General features: G+C 47.0%; 2 protein-coding genes across 2 annotated transcripts; both read right to left on the bottom strand.

Annotated features, from left to right (window-relative positions):
• Window positions 1-914: 914 nt before the first annotated feature.
• Window positions 915-8348, bottom strand: LOC124661524 (ABC transporter B family member 20-like). The gene is made up of 10 exons (XM_047199387.1): window positions 8294-8348; window positions 8034-8209; window positions 7541-7741; window positions 7149-7408; window positions 6752-7062; window positions 6445-6665; window positions 6003-6343; window positions 4285-5060; window positions 3595-3836; window positions 915-2647 (listed from the first exon to the last, which is right to left on the bottom strand). The coding sequence occupies exons 2-10, from the start codon at window positions 8124-8126 to the stop codon at window positions 1418-1420; spliced, it is 3675 nt and encodes a 1224-aa protein (XP_047055343.1). The 5' UTR covers window positions 8127-8209; window positions 8294-8348; the 3' UTR covers window positions 915-1417.
• Window positions 8349-8521: 173 nt separating this feature from the next.
• LOC124662202 (ABC transporter B family member 20-like) lies at window positions 8522-9711 on the bottom strand. The gene is made up of 2 exons (XM_047200072.1): window positions 9328-9711; window positions 8522-8542 (listed from the first exon to the last, which is right to left on the bottom strand). Exons 1-2 carry the CDS (start codon window positions 9709-9711, stop codon window positions 8522-8524), a joined length of 405 nt encoding a protein of 134 aa, XP_047056028.1.
• Between the last annotated feature and the right edge of the window lie 9064 nt (window positions 9712-18775).

Raw genomic sequence — 18775 nt, 5'->3', positions numbered from 1 at the left:
TTAGTTGTTAGTTTCCACATAACAGTCCGGTTCATTATTTAAATTGACCATCATTAATCTTTGACATAAGTGTAGCCACGCCGTCCATTTATTACCAGATAGCACACGTCTGAAACCAATGTTTAGCGGTCCATTTAATCTTTGGTACATCCACTCCATGTAGAAGGCTTCATGTTTCATGCGGATGCAGGCCGCTAGCCGTTCCCGGTACGGCCGCAGCAACTCCGCCAAAGGGGACTTCTCCTCCTCTTCCTCCTCGTCCTCCTCATCCTCGTCATCTTCCTCCTCGTCGTCTTCAGCAATGTCAGCGACCACGACGGCGGAAGGCAGATCAAAGTTCACCGGCGTCTTCATGAGGTAGCACTTGACATCCTCGTCGGGCATACGGCCCCTCGCCGTCTCCTCCGTCCTCTCCATCTCCAACATTGCGATCTCGACGACGTATATATGTGGGGCAGGCAGGGGCGCATGGCTGCGGTGGACTCGATCTTCTCGCCCTATATACCCTGCCTGCCGCTAGCTTCAGGGTCGACCCAGGGTCGGGCCGAAATCCAACACAGGCCGAGTCACCTCTGCCTGTTCGAGCCCACTACTTAGCCCTCCTTCCGAGTTCAGATACATATCAGTGACACAATGATGACAGTAAATTGGATCAGTTTGCAGACATGCTTGGTTCAGACAAATAAATTGGACAGTATATTAATTAGAGCCCATAGCAAATTCATAACAAACAAAACAAAAGGTCCTCTGAATGGTACATCTAATATTCCAACAATTTAGAAGAAACCTTGGTAAAATGGTGCAAAACACACTCTAAAAAATTAAGAGTTTGAGTGTATATGAACATGATGAACAAAATAGTCCTACGCTAGGCTAGCACAACATAAATTAAGCAGTGCCTTACAGATAAAAATAGCCCCCCACTACTTCTATAGTTATACCTCAGGCTACCGAACTACGCTTCACACCCATCCTCCTAAACAGCCAAAAAAAATTAACTCCAGCTCCAAGCTACACCAAAGTAAGTAGAAAAGCCAATCTAATAATCAGCTATTGCAAAAAAAAGGAATGAATAGGCAGCCGCGTATCTTGAAGTTGAAAAGAAACTGCAAGCTCAATTCATTTGAATGCATAAATCACAAAGTATTGGCGGCGTTCTGATGTGCTGTAATTCATTACTCAAGTTCACGCCATGGTGTTCCAGCTCCATCAAAACCCCAGAACAATTTAGAACAATCAATGCCATGCATCCAGTCAATAGCCTGCAACAATCCTACTCCTATTATGTTTCACAAATCGATCTGTCATCTCTTGCTGTAACAGTCAGCTGCCTTCCGTGTCGCCCGCGACCAGTTAGTGAAGCAGAACTCGATTAGCTTAAATTCCATGGAACAATGTACAGAATCTACCGCTCCGTCTATATCAGTCTACGTTGGCGGAATCCTTTAGTGAAGTGAGGCTGCATCAGCTTGATATACAGACCATTCATCTGCACCAGTGAGTCGTGCGTCCCTTGCTCGACGATCTTGCCGCCGTTCAACACCACAATGTTGTCCACGTGCTTCATCATGGCTGCCCTATGCGCGATGAGGATCGTCGTCTTGTTCCCCATGATCAGCGTGTCAAGGGCCTCCTGCACCACCCTGCTCGACTCGGACTCGATGGCGGAGCTGGCCTCGTCGAGCAGCACGATGGGCGCGTTCTTCAGCACCACACGCGCGATGGCGATCCGCTGTTTCTGCCCGGGGGTCAGGTCCACGCCACGCATCCCCACATGCGTGTCGTAGCCATGAGGCAGGCTGCTTATGAAATGGTGAGCGTTTGCAATCCTGGCAGCCTCTTTCATCTCCGACTCTGTTGCATTGTGCCGTGCATATATAATGTTCTCTCTTATGGTTGTGGAGAATATAACAGGGTCCTGAGGAACCAGCCCCATATGGCTCCGCAGCCATCTCACATTGAACAACTTCAGATCACGCCCATCCAGCAGAACTTGACCAGCAGTGGGATCGTAGAATCTCTCGATCAGAGAAATTATCGTGCTCTTTCCTGACCCAGATACACCTACCACGGCAATAGTTTGTCCTCCGTTGACTTTAAGGCTGAAATTACTCAAAACCATCATCTCAGGGCGAGTAGGGTAGCAGAAATCAACACTCCTGAACTCAATGCTACCGTACACATTGGGGGGTTTGAGGCCACTGGCATCATCTGGATCAATCTTGGGGACACGATCAATGATTTCAAACACTGAAGTCAGGGATTTCCGACGCTTGAGAATATACGGCGCAAGGCCGAATGGCTCCACCAGTGCAAACGTCGCGAAAGAGAAGACTATGTACTCTTTGAGTGCTGTTACCAGGGTAAGATGTCCGTCCTGAACAGCAACGGCTGTATACCACAACAGAAGCGCGTTGCAGGCAAAGAGAAGGAACTGAGAGAAGCCAAAGGCAAAACCGATGCCCATCCCATGAACGAAGCTTTTTGTAAGGATACTTCCAAGCTGCAATCTGTAAAGCTCCATTATTTTGTTACCAGCGCAGAATGCCACCACGGTATAGATATTCCTGACTGCATCTTCAAGAACTAAAGAAGCTTTCCTGTGCATCTCCTGAATCCCTCTAGAAAAACCAGAAAGCCACATTTTCTGAAAAAAATGAAGAATCCAAGCATCAGCTCGGCAGCTGCATTGTACAGTTCAATAAGAGCACAGTGAAAACTTTCTCAAGGCCCGATCTCGAACGACAGCTAAATGAAGTAACACACTGTGGATTAAACCCTTGATGGCAATGGAACTAGAAGGTATACTGATGGGAAGTAACTTTAGTAAATGGTTATATGGATGGAAACATAGGAGTATAGGTGGACTAGTATAGCACCTTCAGGTTCACCTATGTGAAAGATTTTACATTGTTCCAGAAAATGTGGTTCATAGAATACCAAACTCCATAATGATATATTGTGCAAATCTGAGTCTGATTTTGATTATATCGTGTAAAAAACTATTTGCATTCCATCAAAACTTTGTTTTGATACTATAGCAATTGCCAAATGAAAGATGAGGGGGACATCTGCTAGTAACTAGATGATTCGACAGAGCTGAAGTTGTACAGGTAGCACAAAAACATGAAGCCTATAACACCAAAAAGTGCACTCACCATTCAACAGAGTTGCGTCTTGTTCGAAAATTTTACAGGTAGCACAAAACCATGAAGCCTATAACACCAAGAAATGCACTCATGATTCAACAGAGTTGCATCTTGTTCTAAAATTTTGGTTATGTTTTGCATGTTGTTGTTTTACCAAGCCAGGTATGATTGGAGATATAATAGAAGGTTGCTTTACTCGGAACACTGCTAGAGACACAGAGAGACCATCAGGCCACTATCACATATTGATAGGCGGTTGCCAGTTGGACACTGTTTGAACCTTACCAAGAAATACCTAAGTGAATCATTGTTAACAATGTAACATAACAACATGGCATTTAGTATAAAAGAGTATAAGTCATATCCATACATCCAGGATGGAGCTTCAAACAAATAATCTCACAATCTTAAGGAATCAGAACGATGAAATGTGGTGAGAGCTAACCTGTGCAACTGCAGAAATCACAAGAATAGGCAAAGTTGCCAGTGCAACTAGAGCAACACGCCATTCTAGCAGCATACCAAGAAGAAGTGCCACAAAAATAGCTGATGTATCTTGGATGAATATAGAAAGCCTGTTACTGAAAGCAGCACGGACAAATGTTGCATCATTTGCAAGTCGCATTGATAAAATGTCCGCACTATTTTCCTCATCATCAAACCATCCGACTTCATTGCGGAGAATTGCTGGAATGCAGTAAAGGGGTGGACACTAATCAATCGTTGGCAGTACAATGGCAGATTTTTATATTAACACTAAGCTATTATGTTAGAAAATTGTAGCATTATGTAATGCATTTGAGATGTGCTTCATGTAACTGTATGATCTTAGATCAAGAATATGCTACAAAAATGGAGGTTTTGCACACATGATGGACACCAAACCATCCGACTTCATTGCGCAGAATTGCTGGAATGCAGTAAAGGGGTGGACACTAATCAATCGTTGGCAGTACAATGGAAGATTTTTATTCTAACACTAAGCTATCATGTTAGAAAACTGTAGCATTATTTAATGAATTTGAGATGTGCTTCATGTAACTGTATGATATTAGATCAAGAATATGCTACAAAAATGGAGGTTTTGCACACATAATGGACACAAGAATGGAGCTCTCCATAGTATAGAATGTACCTGAGAACATCATCCTTCTTACACGCTCAGTCATTTTCTCTCCCATTATACCAAAGTAGAAGTGTTGCAAAAAGTTGGCCAGCACAGTAATTATACCCATGCCAACAATGAATAAGCAGTACTTGTTCACTTCATCATGCACATCGCGGACACCTATTCTGTAGTACGCCACCACTATTAAAGATATCGTATAAGCAAGAAGAGGATTAAACGAACCAAAGCAAGCAGCACCAGCACTCCCCAACAGAGCATAAAAATACTCTGTAAGGCTAAGTTCTGCAAGCTTCCAAAATGATGGAGTTTTTGTTTGATGCTTCTTTGATACATCAGCATGAAAATTATCGAACATATCAAGAGTTCGGCTAAATGTTTTCGAGTGGGAACGCTCATTTTTTGGATCAGAAATCAATAATGGTGATATTGGCGATTCTGGATCTGAAGTATTTGAAGACTGTCTGTGTAGGGGGACATCGATTTTGGGAAGGTCAGGTAATTTTAGTTCAAAACTATCCTGCCTTTTGATTGATGGAGCTCTCTCAGAAGCAACCATAGGTAGTCTGATTTCAGCCATTTGCTCTGAAGGTGGACTTTGAATGTTTGGCGACTCACGCGAACGGTTAGCATCAGAATTTCTGAATGCAAGAAAACCATGTGTTTTCTGAAGTGACGGTGATTTTGACATGATAGGAGAAGATGACTCCTGGAAACTATGACTTGCTGATGAATCCCTTTCAATTTGGAACGTGCTGGGCTCTTTGTAGTTTCTCATGGGTGTCCTGAAACAGTTTCGGAGAAAACAAGTGCTTTAGTACAAGTGCTTTAGTCAACCGACAAAACAAATAAACACATCGAACAAGCAAACAAAATTCGTGGATCTACAAATAAATCTATAAAAGTGATATTATGCCAGTTGCTGCAGACATGAAGAACAAACATTTTATGCTAGTTGAGTAAAATAAACAGAACAGCTTAGAGTAGATATATATAAGAAACAGAATTACATCTTTTCAGCTAAACAGTAAATAAATAATTCAGAACTTGGTAAGGTATATACAAGAACTGTAATTACGTCACAACAATAACTTAAGAAGCCCAAACATCTGTGATTTATGAAATAAGCATTCAAAACTAAGTAACTAACATTTCTCCGCAATCTAAGAGGCCAGTTGCACATAATGCTTAACACAAACAGCTTAATCAAAATATATATGTACATAACTAACAACTTAGATGTTTCACCATGCAGGTGTGCATGGAAAAAATATTTGTACAAAATCAAGTGTACAGATGAGTAAGACCAAGAATGAAAAAATTACACCTCAAGGTCATCCATCCAGATTACCTTGTCATATGAAAACAAAATAGCACTTGTAGCAATGAATTACTATATTTGTTCTTACTAGGAAAACAGGGACTCAAAGATAGATGTTACAAGCAAATAAAGCGGCTCAAGTGATGAAATATCATTCTAGCATGATATGAAACAAAATACTGACAAGTGACAAGAATAAAGCATGGATTCCACAATTAAAACAGTAAAGATATGCACATAATCAGATTTATTTTCAAACATATTTCTGCATCATCATAGGAACTCTAATCAAAACAAAACAACAATTGTTCACCAAAAAGAATCAGGAAAGTTCAGCAGCAACATACAAGTTCTATTTCCAGGGAACTAAGAGAATTGCTAGTTATGTAAAAGATGACGCACTGACCTCTTCGGAAGTTTTGCTGCTTCTTCACACTTAAGAAGTTCAGCATAAAGACCATCAAGATTTAACAGTTCTTCATGTGTCCCCATCTCAACAAGTTGTCCTTCCTCCATCACCGCTATATAATCAGCATTCCTGATAAGGCTGAGACGTCTAGCTATGATGATAGTAGACCTCCCAAGCATCAAAACGTCAAGTGCTTCCTGAACAGCTTTCTCTGCCTCAAAATCAAGAGCTCCAGTAACCTCATCCAGCAAAAGAATTGATGGATTTGAGAGCACAGCACGAGCAATGGAGAGCTTTATCTTCTGTTCCTCCGTCAGAGAAAGCCCAGCACGGCCAACCTATTATATATTTAATTTGAATTGAACAGGAATGACAGAAGTGTAAAAATATTAAACAAAATGCAGTTACAGTAACTTCTAAGATAAAGCATGTATGGTACCTGTGTTTCATATCCTTTTTCTAGTGAACTGATGAAAGTATGTGCATGAGCTGTTTTGGCTGCCTCTTCAATCTGGTCGGTTGTAGCAGATCTTCCATATGCAATATTTTCCCGAATGCTCAAGCTCAACAGTGCTGGTTCCTGAGTCACAAGTCCTATTTGGCTTCTTAACCACTCTAGCTTCAAGTTCTTTATATTCTCCCCATCCAAAAGTACTTCACCTGCAACATATAACCGCGAATAAACCAAAAGTGTACTTGAGGTGACAAGATAATAGAAAGAAAAAAATAGCTTGCAACTATAATACCTAAGGTTGGGTCATAGAATCGCTCCATGAGAGGTATTATGCTGCTTTTTCCTGAACCATTTCTACCAACTAGAGCAACAGTCTTTCTGGCAGGTACAGTAAGGTAGAACCCACTTAAGATGGGGATTTCTGGGCGGGAGAGATAACTGAAGTAGACATTACGGAACTCAATGTTGCCTTGTACTGAAGATAAGGTACGCCCATCCTGGTTTACAGTAGAAGTTGAACGACTTATCATTTCATAGAGTCTGTATGCAGCTATACGTCCTTGCTCAAAGGAATAGAAGTTTGTTGCAGCTTGATTAAGTCCACTGCAAATATTTAAGAGCATTGTGTAAGATGATTGTCAATGTACAAGTAGAGATGTAAGGAAGTCTCCTAAAATTAGCATGCTTACAGTCCACTCAGAATAATAGCAAATAGGGCAACCACAATTTCACCACCATTGGCTCTTCCATGAGATATAAGGAATCTCCCAACCCAAAGTTGCAAGGCACAAGAACAGATGGCAAGCCCATATGTAAATCCGAGACCAAGACCTTGCACCAGGCTTATCAGAATCCCATAGCGCAGAGTTGCTTGAAGCGAAGTAGCATAAGAATATTTTGCCAGCGTCTCGTTTGTAAAGGAGTACAAAGTTCTAATGTATAATATTGCCTGCACAATAAGCACTGCTCAGGTGTATATACGACTTCATGTACAAGCATGCTTTATTTTGCAACTAAAGTGCCCCATGCCAACATAACATGTTCTATTTTTCTTATTGGTTCACAAGCAAGTTCAATATACCTGTTCTGCAATGCTTGCTGCCTCACCATACGCATCCTGAATATTTTCTGCCAGCCTATGGAGAAATATATTTGATATTCCTCCTGCAGCAACAATGAAGGGTCCAGTAGCTAATGTCAAAAGAGCTATTTGCCAACAGTTCACCAAACCAATAACAAGACCACCAAAAAAGGTAGCCATGTTGTGGATGTAGTTTCCAACCTAAAAAAACACAATACAAAACAATTCAATGGACCACACAACAGCAAGATAAAATACAAAATGATCCATAGACCACATAACATAATACATAATGATTCAGTGGACCATATGGACGAAAGATATTAAGCATGTGATTCATTATCCAAAGTTTAAAAAGGTTCATCACAACATTCAAGAGACCATATAACAGCAAGATAAACAATAGGATGGTTCAATAGACTACATAGCAGATATATAATTAAGCACGCAATTCATTATCAATAATTGAGAAGGTTGAGCAATAAAAACTCACCTTCTCACTTAGAGCAGACTGAATGAGTAAGACATCACTCAGCACTTGACTGACAATATCACCATTGTTTCCATAGGTATCAAAGAAACTCATGTCTTGGTTTAGCAAAACTTGGACATACTTTGATCTTATCACTGCTGTCTGCCTTTCCCCAGTCAAAATCCAGCATGAAACCTCTGTAATTATAGCAGAGTTGGTCAAATATGTAACACAAGGGTACTGTTTAGTTATTTCTATAAGCTGCTACAGCCTCATCTTACCTATCCATCCAGCAAAGAAAACACCAATAGCTATATAGAGGAAGTATAAAGCATGCTGCAGAGCCAACAAAAAAAAAAGGGAATTTGTCAAACACAGACAAATAATCCGGTAGAGATAAAAGCTAGTATATGTAAACAGCAAGACATGTGAATGCTATGCAGACATCCTTCAGGAAAAATAACACCGAATATGTAATAGTATTTCCTTTAACGTGATAAATTACAAAATCAATATCTGAGCGCTAACATCTGCAGAAAAGCGCAAGAAAGTTATAAAGTGTGATATTTCAGTAGGCCAATATCCGAAAGCTCGTGCAAATGACTTTCATGGATGAACTTGTGAAGACTCACCATGTGCAAGCAGTTTTCTTCACCCATGTGGATGAGTGAAAGAACAGTTCGCATTCAACTTCGCATAGAAACGGAAGTGAAAAACTAAATTTTACCCAGTAAACGTAAGTAGACAATCGTGACAGCAAGTTGGGATTCCAAATGTGAGATGGCATGAGCTCAGCATGATAATGCAATAAGATCGATTACACTGCATAGTCAGATTGACAATCATAAAAATGTATTACCAGAAAAAACAAGGGTATGCCTGACACGACAATCATCCCGAACTTGGGGTGCCAACCATGGAATTGTAAGCGAAAGCAACAAGTATCTAATTTTGGGTGCCCCTTTTACGCTGCACATGTGCACTTGGCCGCTACTGAGCAGCTAGCACCCAGGCTTCAAATAGTAAACCCTACTTAAACTGTCATCCTAAACTAAATTCTGTTGTCGGTATCCCCTCTGCGCAAAATGCCATAATTCCCTTCCTAAGGAGCAACCCACCCAATGGAATAACCGAATAAGCATGATGGCAATAAACTCATAAAGCTAAGTAGCATGCAGGAGTACAAAACTAAGACTTGCCTAAAATATCATGGCAGCTATTATTACTAACTATATTAGCACAAAAACACCAGGACTCGAACAGCACAGCCTCGAATGAGATCTGCTGCGTGAGAAACGACGGAGGAGGGCCGAACCTGCTTGATGCTGTCGAAGAGCTGGTGGCTGTGGCGCCCGTGGAGCGTGTTGATGGCCTTGCCGAAGAGGTGGAGGTAGACGACGAGCGCGACCCCGTGGGCCGCGGCCGCCACGGCGCCCGCGGCCATGAGCGCCCAGTCGAGGCGGTCGGCGCAGGCGAAGAGGCGCTTGAAGGGCACGGCGGCGGGCGGCGGCTCGGGGCCGTCGTCGTCCGCGTCGTCGAGGCCGGGGTCGTCGTCGGGGCCCGGCGGCGCGGCGCCGTCGCCGGAGCCGAAGTCGGCGGCGTAGGGGGACGGCGACTCGGGCGGCTCGGAGGTCTCGGAGACGGGCGTGAGCGGCTGCACGTGCGGCGGCGACCAGCCGAAGAGCCCCCGCGACACCATGGCGCGGGACGGCGGAGGCTAGGGTTAGGGTGCCTGCTCGCCGTGAAGCTGCTGCTTTTGTGCGTGGCTGCCGGCCGAGCTACTGGTCGGCTGCGGCGGCGGCGGCCGCCGCGGCGGCTGGAGATTTGAATGGCATGGGGGTGGTTGGTCGGCAGTGGTCAAACAAGGCGCGCGACAGGAAGAAAGGAGCTGCGAGCGGAATGAATGGGTGAAAACGAGTGGCCCAGCCGAGCTTTTTGGTGCCGCCGGAGGAATGCGGCGGCGGCGGGGCCTGATTTGCGGCGGCGAGGTGGCCGGATCGGGGGGTGAACAGTACCAGCCGCTGCCGGGGTGGAGAAGAGAGGACGGACTAGTGTGAATACTCTACACTACAGTGGTGAACTGAACTAGCTTGCAGTCCAGTTCACTCCAGTCGAGTCCAGGTTGGATCTAGTTTTTCCAACTACAACCCCCAGCTTTTGCGTTTTTGTTTGATGGCCACCTTCTTAGAGCATCTCTAGCAGATCTCGTAAATTATACCCAAACCATGAAAATCCGATAGGTTTACAGTTTCAGCACGGTTCCGACCGCTGATCAGATCCCGCAAGTTGAAGCTTGTAATCGGGCCAGGACGATAAGTTCGAGATGGAGATTAAATCACGCATAAGCTCCCTTTTTCCCGCTCTCAACATTCTCTCATTTTTTTCTTTGTAAATTCGAGCTAAATCATTCCTAGTGTGATTTTACGCCGATTTGTGCCATTTATCCATCAAATTAACCTGCTAGACCAGGTAAACACCAATCTATTTATGGGATAGCTCATGCGGGCGTTTTTGCGGTGCCCTTTTGAAAAAATGGTGGTGTTGTGGTGGTACTTAGTGTTGGGTAGTAGATTGAGTTGCATGGTGGTAGTGGTCAGGTGAAGCACGCCCTTTGGACGAAGGGGTTTCGCATGTTTTAAGTGGAAACCTTAATCCCTCGCTAGTTACAGTTTATTGTACATTGCTTACGCGGGGTTAGCGGGCTATATTACACAAGAACTGAAAATAAGTACATCTCTACACTACAACTAAAATTAAAATTACGATACATTGCTATACAACAACTGCAATTAAAATACATTGCTACTAGAACAGAAATCTAGTGGTCATGACTCCAGCATAGCCATATTCCAGTCTTGTCATCATGTTCTTCATCTCCCTTCGCCTCGTAAGCCCTTTCTCTCGTTTCTGCATTTCGCCTCACGGAGCTCCTTGCGCACTCGTTCCTCTTGATACAAGCGGAGTCTATCTTCCTCGATTTGCTTTCCCCGCTCATCAAGCCAACGTCGTTGCTTCTTTGGTGCTTTTAAGCTCTCACTGTAACGCCGCTTTCGCACGTGTAACATCATCTTTTCCACGCTCCTCCATGTACTGGTTTTTCCATGCACAACAAATGGTGGCAGGAAAGAGTTAGCGGGAGAAATGTGCGGGAAGAAATAGCATGACCAAATTTTAAGGGGAAATGACAAATCCCCTAGCCTAGGACGATGAGCCTAATCGTCCTCCTAATAGCGTAAGTAGAGTTGTGATCATGCAGTCTCTGCTTTTGTTACCCTCCAAAACCCCCCGACGGGCTTTGGCTAAGTAACACGAAGAGCCGGGAGGCTCCTAGGGCCGCTTAGTGGATCCCTGGCACCTCGCTTCGTCCCGCAAATATTCTGGCGCGCGTCCTGGCGGTTGCCTGGGCGTGCCACCTGACCTAGACCTGGTCAGGAAGGTGTTAGTGCTTCGATTGTTCCTGCATGGTAGACACGTGCACATTAAATACGAGCCTTATCGGCTCTCAGGTTTCCTCGTGGATCGGCTCAAAGAGCCGATCGCCACATGGTCCTTGATGGATTAGCAATGGCATGGGGATCCCGCTTGATCGGGACAAAGCTAAAACGATCCACGACGGTTTAGGGTTTTCACCGCATAATCGGAACGTCCTACGTGCGATCGGGCCTAGCAGCCTACGAGAGACGGTGCAAACTACCCCTACGAGAGGCCTAAAAACCAACATAACGTTGATCCCCGAACATCCCTCGCGAGGACGGTAAACAACATCTAACGCACCACCGGATCCTCCGACCCCAGCATAAGGCCTAACTATGCAGATATTAAACTAATCCCTGCAGATGCAGGGAGCAACCGTAACGGATCGGATCTACTAAGCATGACCAAGCAAGATGCTGCCCTTACGTCTGGATAGACGTAAGGGCAGCTAGATATGCAAGGGTTGCACTACGATAGCATATTACGTGAAGAACAATGCTAACCCTAACACATCTAAAGATAACTACGTTGCTCGCCATCAAAAAGGCTTCAGTACGAGCAACGCATGAACAATACTAAGCTTACGCTGCCTAGATCGCGAGATGCGATCTAGGCAGCATGATGCTTACCGGTAGGAACCCTCGTAGGAAAGGGGTGGCGATGCGCCGAGATTGGTTTGTTTTGGTTGAACGATGATTGTCCTCCTTTTCCGATAACCCTAGATACATATTTATAGTCTAAGGGACTTTCTAATTGAGGCGTGCACCTAACCGTGCACGGGCCGGACTCTATCTTCTTAATCTAGATTACAACACGATCTAATATGTTACAGATACACGGGAAATCAAGCCCAAACTCTTAGCGCGAGGCCGCTTCGAAGATGTTCTACGTGTACGTCCTTCAAGTCCATCTTCACTTACGGCCCACCTCCTGATTTGGCCAGAATCGGGTGGTAACACATGCCCCCCTGGTTTTGATAATGATAATATCAAAACCATCTGTTTTTTCCTCGAGGGGTCATGTTGTGGCAGAACCGTCGCAGTTCTTCTTCATGACGACGTCTTGCCTCCTCGCCTTCTCTGCACGACTTGACGGCTCTGGCACCACGTCCTTGGGAACTGCTGAGGCATTAAATCGTCGTTCCCTCCCCTTATTTGGCCACTTCCTGTAGTTCCCTCCTTCATCTTCCTCGTACTAGCACTCCCAAAAGCCCTCCTCGGCCAACATGTCTTCTCCCTCGTCTTCCCAATCTTCTCCCGCAAGCGAGGGAGAGTCGGAGGTCAATCAGACGGAAGCATCCAACCGGCGCGCTCCCGAGCACTGGGATGAGCAAGAATTCGATTTCGACTTCGTGCCCGAAGGCCGCTCCGAAGATCTCGTCTGGTCGGATGGTAACATGCCCCTCACTGACGGGGAAGAGGATCTTCGGTTCCTGATCGATGGAGAACTAGAAGCGGAGAGCGACAGCGACGACCCCCTCTTCCGGGGTAAATTTACTCCCTCCACCAAAGAGGTAGACGAAGAAAATGAGGACGGTGAAGACGAAGATGTCTCCCCCGATGCGAAGAAGGAACCAGAGGAAGACACCTCCTCCGAGGAACCGCCGCCAAAGCGCATCCGTGGCTGGGCCTGGTCCGATGAGGACGATGATGATGACGAGGAGGAGGCCTCCACTGAAGGTCACAGTAGCAGCGACGAGGAACTCGTCAATAGTAGCGACGAGGGCGGCTACCCCGGCGACGATGAAGATGGGAACAGCCCTTAGAGTAGGGATTCACTAGCATGAGATTAGTAGTAGCAATCTGTTCCCCCTTTTGTTTGAGTAATCAGCTCTTCTTTGTAAGAAATCCCTTTTATCAATGAAGAAACTCCTCTTAATTTAACTTTGTCGATTTTCCCTCAAACCAATTAGCCGATTCTTCTTAACTAATGCCTCATAAGCCGATGTTAACGCATCGGCCCTACGTATTTTATCCTCCCACTCTTCAACTGTCGACTTTGAGACCTGGTAATCTTCTTCTGCGTAGTCCTCCACCCTTCAGCGTAGTTACGATGCAGGGACAGCCGACTTCAAAACCATCGGCTTTCAGAGCGAAGAGTTTTCAGGGCTAGCTGCCCCCCGAGCCTTAGTCAAGGCGAGAATGAGAGTGCACCAACCACATTAGGTCACTACCAGCTTCTCAACTATGGTGCAGCACCAGCCGATTCTAACCAAATCGGCTTTCAAGGGTAGAGACCCTCCCAAGTAAGCTGCCCTCCGAGCCGCCCCATCTCTTCATCAGAACAGGGCAAGAAAGCTTGCGCCCAAGGGTACAGCGCACTAAGACGGTTTTGGAAGGACCAACAGCTTCATTCTCACGCCCCACTGCCCGGACTGGTCCATCTCCTCGAGCAAACTAATGCAGTTCCTGGTGACGATGTCTGATGAAGTTGTCACCTTGGTCAAGCCCCAGGAGGAAATGTCACAGCCGATTGAATGTTCATTGGCTGCCCTCATGATCTTAGCCTGATCTGCATATTCATGCTGTCCTTGCCCCTGGCCAGGGCTGGTCTGCCCGCCGCTTCTGCAGAGCCTCGCCACTCAATGACTGCTAGACTGCTCCATCAGGCTCCTGCTTGTAGCAGTCGAATCCCTTGAGTCGATGTCTACGCATCGGCTGTGCTCAAAAATTCTCGATTTCTCAAAAATTCTCGATTTTTTACGGCCGACTTGTTTACGTATCGGCCCCCATACTTGAGCTGCTCTGCTGGAAATTTGACATTCGTTCCCAGCTCCGTATCCTCGTATATCATCCATCTATGTGCCCCCCGAGCCGATTCTGTCAAGTAATTGATGGTATCGGCTCTTCAGGCATCCATTGGATCGACGCTGATCACAGACGAAGGTATGTTGAGGATGATTTTGGCCGATTGCGGGAATCGGCCTCCCTTTTCGTTGCAATACTTTGACGATGATTTGCAACCTCTTGGATTTCCACTGTAGCTACGTGGCATGTTGGAGATAAGATCCTTTAATTTTCATTTTTGAGGGCCGATCGCCAGGATCGGCCTTGCCACGTATGTCCAATGTATTGGACGTGCTACTCTGTCCAGCCCACGGATACCATGTTTATGTCCGCCGATGTGTCTGCACCGGCATCAGCCGATGCCTGTGCATCGGCTTTAGCCTGTTTGGGGCGCCATACTTTCCTTGGCGGGCGCGCCTTCGTCTCCACTATTTGCTGGATTTTCGCGGCCAGATCGGGCCGCGCTCTTCTCAACGTGTACGAGTGTCGTGCCTCGGCTTCTTCCGGGTTTCGCGCGCCGCTGCACCCGACGCTTCTGAGAATGGCTGAGTCCATCAGGGCACCACCTTGGTCGGTGATACCTATCTTCTTCTCCATCTGACTCCTCGAAGTCTTCTTCTTGAGATGACTCAGCTCGTTTGTTCTGATGTGGGAGAGGTCCTAGACGCTCGAACACTGAAACTTCGTTCGTCCTTCTCCTTTGCTGTGTGCATTCTGGGCAGTTCTCGATTGTTGGCAATCGGCTCATTCCTGAGTCCCAGCAATATTTGAAGAAAGGACAGCTCCAGTGCTTATCCACGTTGTCTTGCTCCTTTGACCTCCCTCTGGCGCGACGTTCGTACCCGTCGTTGATGCCGCTGTTCTGACGATACCTCCTGTCCTCCGCATCAGACCGACGATGTTTCTCATCGTCTTCGTCGTAGCGTCGACGTCGGTCGTATCGCTGCTCATATTTGTTGAGGAGATGCACGGATAATGGGCGCTGATACCGTATGCTTCTCACCTCCTCCTCGGTCAGTACGCGTCTATCGTCGTCTTGGGGCCGGTCGCGTGGAACGGCCTCCTCTTTATCCTTGCCACGAGAGTGGCTGCTCTCTGCTTTGTCCGCGCCATGGCGAATCACGAACCCTGCCATATTGACACCGAAAGAGAACCCTGGTTCTCTTATAGAGTGGCTTAGGTCCACCATGTTGACGTCTGGAAACGGACGCCTGTCTACCTTCATGGCAAACTGTCCGAACGTTAATCGGCCTGCTTCTATCGCCATCTGAATTTGTGCGCGCAGTACTTTGCAGTCGCTGGTGGTGTGCGTGAACGTATGATGCCACTTGCAGTATGGCCTCTTGTTTATCTCCTGTGCCGTAGGGATCTTGTGGCCTTCGGGTAGCTTCAACTGTTTCTCTTTCAGTAACAGATCGAAGATCTGTTCGGTTTTGGTCACGTCAAAGTCCAACCCTCTTGGGGGCCCTGGTGGATTCACCCATTGGCAGGACACAGGCACTGGCGTCCGAGTCCACTCGGCTACTGTAATATCCTGATCTTCCGTAGAATCTTCATCTTCATCGGCATTGACCAGGCTGATCGCGCGCTTGAACTTGTCTTGGTACAGTTCTGGATGGCGCTGCTCATATAAGGTCGATCTGTTGACCGAGTGCGTCGGCGAGTTGTACTCAACTTGGAACGTCGAGATCCTTGAACGACGCTGCCGGGCCTGCCACGGCCAGCTCGATCGCCTCTTTCTCGGCTTATATGAACCGAATAGCATCGGTTCTTGACGGTTCTGAAACGCCGAATGTACTCAGCCACTGTCTCTCCTCGCTTTTGCCGAACTTGTGCTAGTTCGGCAATACCAGCTTTCGAGTAGTCTCGAATGGTATTGGGTGTGGAGCAGTTCCTCCAGTCTGCTTCCATGATTGCACCGAATTTAGGCTGCAAAGAAGTGTACCACCCGAAAGCTGGACCGGTGAGGGATTGCGAGAAGCACCTCACCCGTAACCGATCCGATGCCGAAGCCATGCCCAGCTGGGCCAGGTATCGGCTCACGTGCTCGATGGAGCTCGACCCTTCCACCCCACTGAATTTGTTGAAGTCCGGAAGCCGGTACTTAGGCGGTAGTGGGATCAGGTCGAACTCATTGGGATACGGCTTGGAATAGCCGATTATCTTCTTCTTCGGCAAGATGCCGAATTGATCTCTCAGGACTGCGCTGATCTGATCTGCGGTGGAGGTAGTAGCAGCTGAGTTTTCTCGGATTGGTGCAGTGGCGTACTTGGCTAGCCACGCTTGTTTCTCAGCTTCTGCTCCTAGACTCCCCGCTGTTGCAGTTATCCTTCCTGCCGGAACAATTGCTCCTGCTCCGGCAAATCCTCCTGGTGGAGCCTGGATCGCTCGCGTCCCGGTTGTTGCGATCCGGCACATACGCACACACGTATCCGTGTGGGATTTCCTTGGGCGGGTCAGGTAAGAACTGGTAGTCGCCCGGATCACCCCCATCCTTGTAGACGATGTATGCCGGCGAGCTTTGTTGTGGTGGAGCCGCCGTTGCGTACGGCAGAGGCGGCCTGGTGTGGAGCTGTATCTCTCCCTGGTGAGTCCCTAGAACAGGTCCTGAAGGGGAGTGACGGCGCTCCATGATCTCTTGCACCACCCGGAGCGCAACACGCTCCAGAGTGTTCACCAGGCTCTCGGAGTGCCGATGCAGTGAATGGGCCACCATGTAGTTGACCTCCTGTCGCAGGGCTGCGGTACGTTCATCCGAAGGAGAGCCGGATCTACCCCGTCGAGGACGCCTTGTGGCGTGAATCCTTTGAACCTGATACCGTGTGAACGGGTCTTCTCAAAGGAGCCGATGAGTTCGGCTTGAATGATGGCCTTCAGCTCATCGAACTTTTTCTTGTGATCCGGAGGGAGTTCCTCGTACGTGATCTGTTCCTCTGCCATCTCGTATGTCGGTGTTGACGTGGATGTTGCAGAAGATGTCCCACCGGGCGTGCCAGAATGTGTTACCCTCCAAAACCCCCCGACGGGCTTTGGCTAAGTAACACGAAGAGCCGGGAGGCTCCTAGGGCCGCTTAGTGGATCCCTGGCACCTCGCGTCGTCCCGCAAATCTTCTGGCGCGCGTCCTGGCGGTTGCCTGGGCGTGCCACCTGACCTAGACCTGGTCAGGAAGGTGTTAGTGCTTCGATTGTTCTGCATGGTAGACACGTGCTCATTAAATACGAGCCTTATCGGCTCTCGAGTTTCCTCGTGGATCGGCTCAAAGAGCCGATCGCCCCATGGTCCTTGATGGATTAGCAATGGCATGGGATCCCGCTTTGATCAGGACAAAGCTAAAACGATCCACGACGGTTTAGGGTTTTCACCGCATAATCGGAACGTCCTACGTGCGATCGGGCCTAGCAGCCTACGAGAGACGGTGCAAACTACCCCTACGAGAGGCCTAAAAACCAACATAACGTTGATCCCCGGAACATCCCTCGCAGTGGACGGTAAACAACATCTAACGCACCACCGGATCCTCCGACCCCAAGCATAAGGCCTAACTATGCGAGATATTAAACTAATCCCCGCAGATGCGAGGAGCAACCGTAACGGATCGGATCTACTAAGCATGACCAAGCAAGATGCTGCCCTTACGTCTGGATAGACGTAAGGGCAGCTAGATATGCAAGGGTTGCACTACGATAGCATATTACGTGAAGAACAATGCTAACCCTAACACATCTAAAGATAACTACGTTGCTCGCCATCAAAAAGGCTTCAGTACGAGCAACGCATGAACAATACTAAGCTTACGCTGCCTAGATCGCGAGATGCGATCTAGGCAGCATGATGCTTACCGGTAGGAACCCTCGTAGGAAAGGGGTGGCGATGCACCGAGATTGGTTTGTTTTGGTTGAACGGTGATTGTCCTCCTTTTCCGATAACCCTAGATACATATTTATAGTCCAAGGGACTTTCTAATTGAGGCGTGCACCTAACCGTGCACGGGCCGGACTCTATCTTCTTAATCTAGATTACAACACGATCTAATATGTTACAGATACACGGGCAATCAAGCCCAAACTCTTAGCGCGAGGCCGCTTCGAAGATGTTCTACGGTGTACGTCCTTCAAGTCCATCTTCACTTACGGCCCACCTCCTGATTTGGCCAGAATCGGGTGGTAACAGCTTTGTTCATGATGACTAGACTTGTCAGCTAGCCCATGGTGACCATATGTCGGCTTCGCCAAAGCCAACAAGTCCGTTGACAGGAGGACGCCTGCTTGCGATGCTTTTGTCGGCTTCGGCAAAGACGAGGCCGTATTATTTCTAATAAAATTCAAAATTGCACATTATATATGGAATTAAAGAAAAAGTTGTTTTAAAAACCAGCAAATAATTTGCTAAAGCTGATGGGAAGAGCGGACTTCCATGTAAGTATGCCGCTGCCTTGAAGAATGTAGGGGTATGGATGTGAAGCTACCATACATGGAAAGGGCCATAATATTAGGAAAACGTCC

This window comes from Lolium rigidum, chromosome 6, assembly GCF_022539505.1.
Source record: "Lolium rigidum isolate FL_2022 chromosome 6, APGP_CSIRO_Lrig_0.1, whole genome shotgun sequence".
NCBI classification, from domain to species: Eukaryota; Viridiplantae; Streptophyta; class Magnoliopsida; order Poales; family Poaceae; genus Lolium; species Lolium rigidum.
Note: the sequence above shows the minus strand (reverse complement) of the source record. Positions and strands in the feature narration are given on the sequence as shown.